The sequence below is a fragment of the Silurus meridionalis genome, chromosome 2, assembly GCF_014805685.1.
Source record: "Silurus meridionalis isolate SWU-2019-XX chromosome 2, ASM1480568v1, whole genome shotgun sequence".
Classification (NCBI taxonomy): Eukaryota; Metazoa; Chordata; class Actinopteri; order Siluriformes; family Siluridae; genus Silurus; species Silurus meridionalis.
In genome coordinates, this window is record NC_060885.1 from 30,584,725 (window position 1) to 30,596,224 (window position 11,500).

At 39.7% G+C, this 11,500-nt stretch overlaps 1 protein-coding gene across 5 annotated transcripts; it reads left to right on the top strand.

Moving 5' to 3' along the window:
* Positions 1–1,802: 1,802 nt before the first annotated feature.
* Positions 1,803–8,846, top strand: khdrbs1a (KH domain containing, RNA binding, signal transduction associated 1a). 5 transcript variants are annotated; one of them, XR_006923676.1, is made up of 11 exons: positions 1,803–2,134; positions 3,375–3,496; positions 3,896–4,012; positions 4,619–4,765; positions 4,958–5,097; positions 5,207–5,444; positions 5,599–5,672; positions 5,815–5,873; positions 6,253–6,403; positions 8,359–8,416; positions 8,533–8,846. XR_006923676.1 is itself a non-coding variant. In XM_046833491.1 (9 exons), the coding sequence occupies exons 1-9, from the start codon at positions 1,957–1,959 to the stop codon at positions 6,357–6,359; spliced, it is 1,182 nt and encodes a 393-aa protein (XP_046689447.1). In that variant the 5' UTR covers positions 1,804–1,956; the 3' UTR covers positions 6,360–7,432. The 5 variants fall into 5 exon arrangements, 1 of the variants encoding a protein (XP_046689447.1); XR_006923677.1 differs by having other exon boundaries at positions 8,359–8,413; positions 8,531–8,846; XR_006923674.1 differs by having other exon boundaries at positions 1,804–2,134; positions 6,253–6,426.
* The last annotated feature ends 2,654 nt before the right edge of the window (positions 8,847–11,500 follow it).

Sequence of the window (11,500 nt, forward strand, 5' to 3'; positions counted from 1 at the left end):
TTTTGTATATTTTAGTCATTACACTTTCTGAAATTAGCTACAGACTAGACCTGGGCCATAAATGTCACAATTTCTATTGAGTAAAGCAGAAACTTTAAAACTTTTTTTTGCTTGCAAGTGTGAAAAAACATTTGCCCTGATGAAATGGAATCGAATTATTAATGTTAATGTTTAGAACTTGTTAGTAAATTAAACCAAGATATTTGTAGGTTTAATCAGCAATTTGTGCAAACTTTTTTTGGCTTACCATTATTTGCATTGGTGTGGATAACAATATAGAGCACAATCAACCTTTAACATCTTTTGTATCGCTGTATTTGAGAACCACAATCACAAAGGATGACTCGGACGACTCTCGCAAAACAACATGCACTTCTTTTGTGATCGATGGGACAATTTGCAGGTGATTGTCTCGGGGATGATTACTGACCCAGCTGGGTTTCTGGCGGAGGGGTGACTCATATTTCTTTACACACGTTTCACTCTTTTAAACAGTTCAAACACAATTTTGTTATTTTATGACTGAATGTCAGAATTACTTGGAACTACTTTTCATTACCAGTTTAAAAAAAGGGAAAAAAAATACGCAAAACTTCCACAGTATACAAAGCTACCACAATGCTGGACAATAATACATTGTATAGCCAAACAATTGTGCATACCTGACCATCAGACACATTTATGCTTTTTGAACATCTCATTCCAAATTTTATGCATCTTGGTTGTTGGAAAAAAGTAAGGGAAGTCCTGCTGTGAGATTTTGGAGTGTGATTTGAATCCATTTAGCTACCATAGGTTTAGTAAGACCAGGCCTTGACAATGGGGTTAGAAAGCCTTGGATGCAGACTACATTTGAGTGGAATGAGCTGTCTGGAAGGTGCATATCTGATGTGAGACTTCAAAACCTGCTGAACGTGTACTGTAACATTTACAACGCCAAAGAGTAAAAAAAAAACCATGTAGATCTAACCATGGCAGTAAATTGATCACTTAGACTTTATGATGATAAATAAGCCAGGCAACTGTGGGAAATAAAACATTTCAGCAGAGTATGTGAATGATCTGGATGTATATAGACATGTACTGTACTCATGTCGTGGCAAAAAAAGGTTGCCCCTAATGGTACACGTTCCTTTTAATTTGCTGGACACCTCTGGGACACTAATCCCCTTCAGTGCATCATGGGATTTCATGACACGTTTGCCATATCCTAATGAAAATCATGTCAAGTCTGTTTAGCTACCAAAACACACAGTTGGTCAACCAGATGCCTGTCTCTGCCTTATGATTGCGCTTTTTGCATCTTCCTTATTACTTGTCTAATTATGAAATGTTTGATTTGACATACTCATGTTATTCCCCTAAAACATGCTTATCACCTAGTGCAGATGGGGCTACTAATTTGGATATTTTTGTCAATACATATGAACATATAAAGCCATGAGAAGGCTGAGGGCCCAGATTTATGATGGATGGATTGATGTGTAGTGCAATGATCTCCATCCAAGTACACAACGATTATTATTTTATTCATCATAATTGGAAAAAAGATTCACATTAGACATTGTAATCCTTTTTTCAACTTTCAATTCGAAGCAAAAACGTGCAATTAAATCAACGCGTGACATCCGCCATTTTGGAGAGACAATGTTCCCCTTTAAAGCGTAACTTCCGGTTCCTATTGCCCTTTCATAAGACACGACTCTTTCCCAGGTTCTAAGATATGATTGGGTGTTACTTCAAGATTTACCCAATCATAATAGTTTATCGGCACTTGGTGGGCGGGGCTTCTTTGAATACCGGTTGATGGAAGAGAAAAAAAAAAAAAAAGAAAAAGAAAAAAAAAAACCTGGTAGGATCCTCTAGCTTTGTTAGAAGAGCTGCGTATCATCTTTGCGTCTTCTCGTATTCAGTGCTCAGGAATTAAATCGAATAATTTGCTAATAATTCGGATTCATGGACGCAGCCCGTAACACCACCACCACCACCACCACCACCACCAAGGTTAAGAAACCGAACAGCACTGGCAGTAGCCCCAGCATGGAGAGTGAGAGTAAATATCTCCCGGAGCTGCTGGCGGAGAAGGACAGTCTGGATGCCTCGTTCACTCACGCCATGAAACTGCTCGCTGCAGGTCTGTTTATTTAGACTTATTTATGTAATCGGATGTGCACAATTAATATTAAAGTATTTTAAATGTATATAAAATCGCTTGTAACCTTCACGTAGCTGCTGCACTGTTGCTAGGTAATGCTAACAACGTGGGAGCGCTGTGCTAACGCTAGGCCAGCTAGTCAACAAAGCTTAGCCTAGCATGGGTCTGAGCTTCCTGTCTGAACAAAGAGTGCAGGAAAACCGAGGTCCCTGAAATGTGTGGGTTTTTTGGGGGGTATTTTTTGCTTTATTTGCTATTTTAATATTATTATTATAATTATTTATTTAACGTTTTTCTTAAATCCAACCCCCGTGTGGCGTGCATGTTATACCGTCTCATGCACGCGCGCATCCCTAAAAGGTGCAACAGGCTGTTTCTTCCAGAGCCCACGTTTTGGCGTCTCTAGATCTCAGTCCCTGCCCACGTTTTGGCGTCTCTAGATCTCACTCCCTGCCCACGTTCTCGCGTCTCTAGATCTCAGTCCCTGCCCACGTTTTGGCGTCTCTAGATCTCAGTCCCTGCCCACGTTCTCGCGTCTCTAGATCTCAGTCCCTGCCCACGTTCTCGCGTCTCTAGATCCCAGGCCCTGCCCACGTTCTCGCGTCTCTAGATCCCAGGCCCTGCCCACGTTCTCGCGTCTCTAGATCTCAGTCCCTGCCCACGTTCTCGCGTCTCTAGATCCCAGGCCTTGGTCAGCATTCTGGAATATTTAGATCCCACGAGCAGGCATTTATAGATATGTTAGGCTTAGGGTCGGCTAAAGGAGTTCAAACGTCTTACCCTGATCCAATCTTGGGAGTCAGACCTCCCCTATTGCCCCCTTTAAAGAAGATGCACTACAATTCATGATTGGATCGAAGGGTGATTTTAAATGGATTGCAGCGGCAACGAGTCACCAGGTTCTGCACAAATCTTGCGTTCGGCGCTTGTCTGGTCACGATGGGCTCCAATCCCCGTATTTGGGGAGGAGTCAAGTTACTCTTGCAGATGAAATGAATGAGAAATGGATCAATAAATGCTGAAATATTCAATAAGACAAATGTAGTTTGTTAGACATTTAGACAAGTATTGCAAAAGTATTAAACTAAGCACATGGCCACACCAAACCACGCTCCTTTTTTGTGTACTAGTTTTGATTAAAATAAGAGATTTCACCCACAAAGATAAACTACGGTAGCACAAACACATTGCACATTTTCACACTGTGGTGTTTTTACAGAGATCGAACGGATCCAGAAAGGCGAACCGAAAAAAGATGGCGAGGCGTACCTGGACTTGTTTACCGCCAAAAACGTGCGAGTGAAGGAACGAGTGCTTATTCCTGTCAAACAGTATCCTCGGGTGAGTGGGTGGAAATGTATTCATTCTATTTAAGAGAAACTAAGCAGTTGTATATTTCTTTCTTTTTTATCTTGTCAAGGCAATTTTTTTACATTTGAAACGAATACCTTGACATACCATCAACCAACAATTTTACTAAATGACACACTGTAGTCTAGGACTGTAACTAATACTATTGTAATGAATTAAATCACTACCTGCTACCCACAGACTGTCGGTCACTACGTCACACACTTGTAACAATGGCAATTTGCTTCCAGTAACAAAATTACAGCACGCTTGTGAAAATCACTGGTTAAAAAAATATCTATATTTTGCTATATTCAACTATTTAAATCGAGCAGAACTTTTGTTTAAACTTCCGTAATTCTAAGTCGCTTCTTGTTTCATCTTAACCAGTTCAACTTTGTGGGGAAGATTCTCGGACCCCAGGGCAGCACCATCAAAAGGCTGCAAGAGGAAACCGGAGCGAAAATTTCAGTCCTTGGCAAGGGCTCCATGAGGGACAAGAACAAGGTAGAAAACATTTCCTGCATCTTCGCTCTTAACTAAAGTTAGATGTTCGATGTTCCTGCTAGGTGAACTCTATACACTGGCTTTAGTCAGTGAGTTCTTTATAAACATATGCAGTAAATTGATATTGGAGATAATGATCTGTCTAATCAAGCATAGCTGTGAAGTAATACTAATAGCTGACAAGTTTCCCCATATGGAAGTAACAAAAAAAAAAAAAAAAGTATTGTACCCACTGTTACAAACCCTGACCGACGAGCTATGGTTTCTGATTCCATTTTTGAGAATCATTTATTTATATGGTGCACCACGATGACCAGTCTCGTCAGAATGACTTCGCACAAACACGTGCCAACCCTTGTTTAAAAAAAATGTGGTAGACTTTTATTTAGAGCTTTCCTCAGCTTTTATTTAATGTTGTGAAAGGTACACATGTGTGGTTTGTGTGATCCTACTGAAATTCCATAATCCCGTGTGCGTTCTCTAGCACCAGACACGAACATGCGAGTACATGGTTGGCATCAGCCGTCTGTTTTTAGCCACTAGGAGGCGGTGTTTACCCGATTTATAATAAATACATTTGCCTTAACTTATTTCTTTTTTTGGTAGGAAGAAGAGCTACGGAAGGGAGGGGAGCCCAAATACGCTCACCTGTCTATGGAACTGCACGTGTACATCGAAGTGTTTGCGCCGATCCCGGAATGCTATCTGCGCATGGCTCACGCTATGGACGAGGTCAAGAAGTTCCTCATGCCCGTAAGTCATTTTTGCAGCAGTAGAATTCAAGGCTTGTTCTGAAGAAGACATTTTAGTTTTGTGTTTAAGTGTGAGTAATTGAAGGGTTTTACGGTATCGGTGCTAGATCATGTTTCCATTTTTTTAATCTACTAGATCAGAGAACATAACAGCCTCGATGGTCACCTTAAATGATTCTATTCATGATTATAGGTGGACAACATGGAAGAGATGCACCAGGATCCCTTCATGGATGTCGGATATCTGAATGGTGCGCAGGACGCACACAATCGAGGCCGTGGAGGTCCAGGTCGGGGCCGCGGTGGCCCACCACTTCCAATGCCTGGGGCCAGGTATGACTGCTTTCTAATAAAACATTTTCAAGTATGCTTTGCTTTTTAATAATATCAGTGATTGACTGTCATTATGGATACATGACCGATGTAATTATTTTTCAATCAGAGGTCGTGGCATGCTCCCACGCGGTGGTGCTCCTCGTGGCGCTGCCCCCCGAGGTGGCCCCAGAGGAGGCGGAGCAGCAAGAGGAGCGCCCGTGGGCCGAGGCGGCCATCCCTCCGCAGCTGCTAACCGCGGAGGAGCCGCGGGAAGATCCCGGCCCCCTGCCACCTCGCAGAGGATGGCACCTGCACCCGCCCTCTCTCACCAGCAGCACCCAGCACCAGAGTCGTACGAGGAATACGTGAGTCACTGATTTGTTTGTGCCCGCTGCACCTGAAGTCCTCGTTAGCTACTAAACTACAGCAATTCAATCAGATTTAACGAAAATCGATGTTATGATCATCCGCGTACTTGTTAAACGAAACCTCGTTTGTTTGGGTTTTTTTTTTCATCAGGCGTATGACGAGAGCTACGCTGATACTCAATACGAAGGTTACGAAAACTATTATAGCCAGGCCGCGCCACAGGGGTAGGTTCCCTTTTTTTTATTTTTTTATTTTTTTTTGTAAAAACGAGTCAAGCCGTGAGTTTCTGCAGTTCAGCAGGAATTTTCAATAGAACCTTGTTGTTTTCTTGCCACTACAATAATCATTTATTTATTTATCAAACAGAGAAACAGAATATTATGATTACGGTCACGGCGAGGCTCAGGAGAACTACGAATCATACGGTAAGTTGACTGGATGCATGTTACACAGCTTTGTTCCCGTCGCTCCCGATTGACATCAGCGTTAATAAACACTGGGTGTGTTGGGTAAAAAAACATTCATGTGAGAAGGTCAGTTTTCAGCCCTTTCCTGTTAACACCCAAATTGTCTGTGCTGCTTTTACGGTTTACACATGTTCTGTAGAAGCGCCTAAAAAAAGCACAATAAACATTTTATTGCAGTCCTTTTTTTTTTTTTTTTTTTTTTTTTTTTTATAAATCCAGTTACATATAAACCTTTTTTATTCCAAAATATTCAAAGAAGGTGTTTGTGAAAGAACCCAAGTTCATACTAAAAGTTCTCTCTCTCTTTGTCTCTTTTCTCCCACTTGTTCCTTGGCAGCTGAAGATGATTGGGAAGGTGCTGCATGGGGTAGCGGTGGAGGGAAAGCTCCCCCTGCCCGCCAGAATAAAGGAAGCTATCGTGAACATCCGTACGGGAGATTCTGAGACGTGCCGCTCACTCGGGGTTGCCCGGTCAACCGCCACCAATTGTAACTCCTTTTAACAGCTCAAAGTAATTTTTAGATATTTTGTCCATTTCCTTTTTTTTTTTTTTTTCTTTTTTTTATATAAACGTTCACCTCTTTTTAATAATCTTCTGGCCAAACCATTTTGTAGATACACTAAGGAATACGCTTGCTCAGGAGTGTCGTTTCAGCGCTTCCTCTTTGCGATGATTGCTTGTGCAGTTTGCTTGCTGATTTTCTTATTTTGCATTTTTTTTTCGGTGTATGTAATAATCGTGGGTAGAACGTAGAAGCCTGGATTACGCTTGCAAATAGTCAAGGTTTGCGCAAACAAACGGCTCGGTTCGAGTCGTGTGATCCTTAAAAGAAAAAAAGATCTCGACCAAAAGGCTTCGAAACAAAAAAAGTGTTTAAAAGCCGCGGTACAAACCCAACACTAAAACATCAAAATTAAACTGACGGCTGTGGAAGTGTGAGCTATTGGACAGGATTAACAGAATCCAGAACTTTCTCTGAGGAAATATGTTCGGGTTCAGACGCAGTATTGTGTTCAAAAAGTACAAAAAAAAAACCTATTTTGTTGGTTATGACGTTTCTCTTTTTTTGTAAAGGAAAGCGAATGTGGCCAGTCTAAACGTATGTGTATATACAAGTTACCTCTGGTTAAACGTTTTATTTTGCTGTTTTATAGTTTTTGCATTTCACAAAATAATTCTTGTGTTCGTTGCCTAAATAGGGAACTAAACATGTTTTTCTGTAGAATGTCAGTCAATAAAGCGCAGTCTTGTTCCCCAGCTAACAAAACCTGGTATTTTTGCTTTTCTTCTAGCTGTCAGTACATAAATGCCATTTACTAACTAGTTTTTGTTACGAAAACTTGCATGCAGATAATAATACATGTACTTCGTTTGTTCAGTGGATGTAAAACAAAATATTGTGTATAAACCGTTGCTAATCAAATCCAGTGACCGTAGCTGCTGTTAAATTAATGACTATTTATAAACTGTCCTGTTTGTTTCCAAAACCACATAAAAACCCTAACATACAAAAACACTCCCCATTTTGTGTCCTGAAGTGAAATGTGTGCTTAATTTATTTATTTTTTTTCTTTCAATGATTTATACACAATACTGCAAAAAATGGGATGTTGAAAGAGGACTTCCTTTGAAAGCTACGCCTGAGTTCTTGGGAAGTGCTGATGTTTGATTAAAGATACTCACTCCATCTTTTTCTTTTATCGAAAAGGATCGTGAGGCGAGTCCTGCCGTGCGGCCTCTAAAATAGATACCTTGTTTTAAAGAAGGTAACGTATGAGCAAAGTTACACTGACGCTAACAAGTCTCCAAAAAAATGAAAGAAAATGTAGACTCTGGCTTATTGGGGTTGTATATCAAAATATTAAATCTGGGGATGAAAGAACAAAAAAGAAGCTCCACCTCACCTGGTGGCCAACTTGCCACTCGGATAAATGTTGTGTAGTGTGAAGAAGATTGCAAACTTGCAGGCTTACTCGACTCGCGTTGGGCTGAAAAAATAAAGAACAAAAATCGAGAAGGAGGCGCTACAAAAAAGGTGGCTTAGGAAACGCTACAAAAAAAGGTAACCTCTGCCCTAAATATCTTTTGATTTTTTATTTTTTTTCCAACACCACTATGTTTTTGCTTTAAAAAAAAATCTAAGGAACACGTTCAAAATCTTTAAAAAAAAAAAAAAAAAAAAAAAAAAAAAGTTAATACATGCAACTCTTGCTCTAAAATCTCATGTTTTAAAATAGAATTTATTTAAAAGTAAAATAGTTACGAATAAATGAGCTAATGGTTCTGTATTAAAACAAATTAGCCTTTTTCCACTCTAAAAATAGATCGAATAAAAGTAATTTAAATCCGCACGAGTTGCATAGATTGGTTTACAGTCGTAGATGTTCCGACGTGTCGAGTACGCAATGGTAACTTCTTGTTCTGTTCTCCACCATCACACAGATGCTGATCTGATCAGGTGACTGATGTGTGACTGGATGCAGCTGTTGGCCACAAAAAGGTAGATTTACACTAACAGTCATTTGTGTTTATTATACAGTGGATGAATATTGGGAGAAAACACTGTTTGATTTTTTTTTTTTTTTTTTTCTTCCTTCCTTTCTGCCACACCTTCAGGATCCCATATTGTGAACAAGATCCTTTGAAGCCATCTGTGTTTTCGCTCCAGCAGAATGCAGGCTCTGCTGAAACAATAACAGACTTTTTTTTTTTTTTTTTTTCCCCCTCAGTCTTGTTTTTCAGGAGTGGGAAAATAATTTATTTATTTTTTATATATAGATATTTTAACTGCCATTTTTATGCATACCACTTAATAAATACGCTTTTCAAGTTCTTTCTCTAAGCCGTTTTGTACAGTCATCCAGTAAATAGATTTTCTATAAAAAAACTTTGTATGTGAAATTATCAATAAATTACTTTTGTTACAAGTCTTTCTGACTGTCATTCTTTTTTCCCTCACCCCCACAATCCGACTGCTGCCCGACGTCGTCATCCGCTGCAAGAATAAATATTTGCCTTCATGTTGAAGCACAGCCTGGCTGGATTACAGTCCAGTGAAAGGTCTCTCTGTTTAGTTATGTTTGGGGTGGGTTGCACACATTTTGATTTTCTGCCAGCTAAACATAGTCATATTTTTTTACGGAAAGTTATTTTTATAGTGAAATAGATTTTGTATGCCAAAGAAAACAGGCAAATTTCGTCTGAAATTTTCGTTTGTGTGAAGCCAATCTGAAGTGTTATCAATAGTAGACTGAAAGTCTATTGTGACTATTTTCTGTTTTCTTTGAGCGTATGCATTTTAATGTGTAGTTCTTCATATTTAAAGTTAGATTGTAGGTGATGGATTAATGCTTTTTTTGTGTAAACTATGAGGTATAAATGGATAGATAGACCTTCATTGTTTTTATTAAAGCACCTTCATTATTAATGTACTATCTATAAAATATGTATTGATTTATGTAGTAAACAAAAGCGTGTTAAACAACCCAGAGTCTGTTTTGGATTTTGGATTTTCCAACGTAGCCACGTTTAGCTTTAATGGCAGCTTGGCAAACGCCTGACATTCTCTCATCGGATGCACGAGGTAGATGCCTGGAATGATTTTCAACTGGTTATGATTATTCTTGCCTTCTTTCTGCATTAGACCATCCGCTGTCTTGTGCAGAGGAAAGGGTGGGTACAGCGAGAATAACCCTATTGTTGCTACAAGAAGTATTGTAGAAATAAAAAAACAAAGGTAAAGAGAAAAGAACATCCATCATAAGTTTAAGGTCGAACAAAAAAAATCACAAGAACTTTAAATGTATGTTCAAATGTCTCCCAAATCATTAAACATTGATGAAACAGGCTTTAAGACAGGAAGCACAAGAGCTACATCTGCTGCAGGAGATTTACCAGCGAAGAAACGCAAGGACTTCAGATCAGTGGAAAAATCGTTTGGTCGGATGAGTCTAAATTAGAGATTGTTGTTCCTTACCGCCATGTCCTTGTTCAATTTCGAGAAAGGAGACATTTCCCACTGTAAAGCATGGATGAAGGTGTGATTGTGTGGTTGCTTTGTTGGGGATACTGATAAAATTGAGTGCACACTTAACCAACATGGCTACCACAGCATTTTGCAGTGACGTGCCATCCCATCTGGTCTGCACCAAGTCCATCAATTGTTTATCAACAGGACAATGACCCCAAACAAAAAGGTTATGTAAATGCTCTTTTGTCTAAGACGGAGAGTGATGAAGTGCTGCATCACATGATCTGGCCTCCATAATCACCTGATCCAAATCAAATTTAGATGATCTGGGACAAACTGGGCCATAGAGTGAAAAGCATCCAAGTACCAAACAATTGTGATGCTAAATTAATAATAAATTACATAAATCATTAGGATGCTGAACGGAATATTGTTTTAATTTATTTTAATGTTCTAATAAATAAGCATTGGGACACCTGACTGTTTCTGCTATATGTGTTTTTTCTCCAGTTGTGGAGGTACACAATTGTATAGAATGTCTTCGCATCTTCTTCTTTCGGCTTCTCCCATTAGGGGTTGCCACAGCGTATCATCCATCTCCATACTCCCCTGTCTTCTACATCTGCCTCTACCAAACCAACTACCTGCATGTCTTCACTCACCACATCCATAAACCTCCTCCTTGGTCTTCCTCTTTTCCTTCTTCCTGGTGGCTCCATCCTCAGCATTCTCCTACTGATGTACCCCATGTCCCTCCTCTGCACATGTCCAAACCATCTCAATTGCGCCTCCCTCACCTTGTCTCCAAAATGTCCTCCGTGTGCTGTCCCACTAATAAACTCTTTTCTAATCCTGTCCATCCTCATCACTCCCAACGAAAACCTCAAGCGTAGAGGAGCATAGGCACTGATGACATTTATCATCCTCCCTTCAACTTCCAGCTTCACGTTCATCACTATATCAGAGTTACAAGTTACAAGTTCACACACAGCCCAGTTTATAGAAACTGTATCTATTCCTCGTGTAGCAAAACCAAGAAGTAAATACACAAGATCCAGAAACAATCTCATTGAAGTTAAAACTGAAAAATGCCAGATAAACAAACACCAAAAAGTTTTAAAGTTTGGTCTTTTAAACATTAGATCACTTGCACCCAAAGCACTGATTATAAATGAGATGATCACAGAGAATAATCTCGATGCACTCTGTCTCACTGAGACCTGGATTAAACCAGGTGATTATATGGGTTTAAACGAGTCGACACCGTCAGGATATGTTTATAAGCATGAGCCCGTCAGACTGGTCGTGGGGGTGTAGGAACCATTTATACTGCTTCTCTTAATGTTAGTCAGATGTTAGGATTCAGCTTTAAATCATTTGAAGTGCTCGTTCTTAAAATTGTACTTTCAGACATACATAGAAAACTCGCTCTGGTCACCGTGTACAGACCCCCAGGACCCTACGCTGATTTTCTTCAAGAGTTTGCTTGTTTTCTATCAGACCTCTTGATCAATTTTGATAAAGTGCTGCTTGTAGGAGATTTTAATATTCATGTAGATGATGTAAACGATGCTCTAGGATTATCATTTGTTGACTTATTAAACTCTTTTGGGG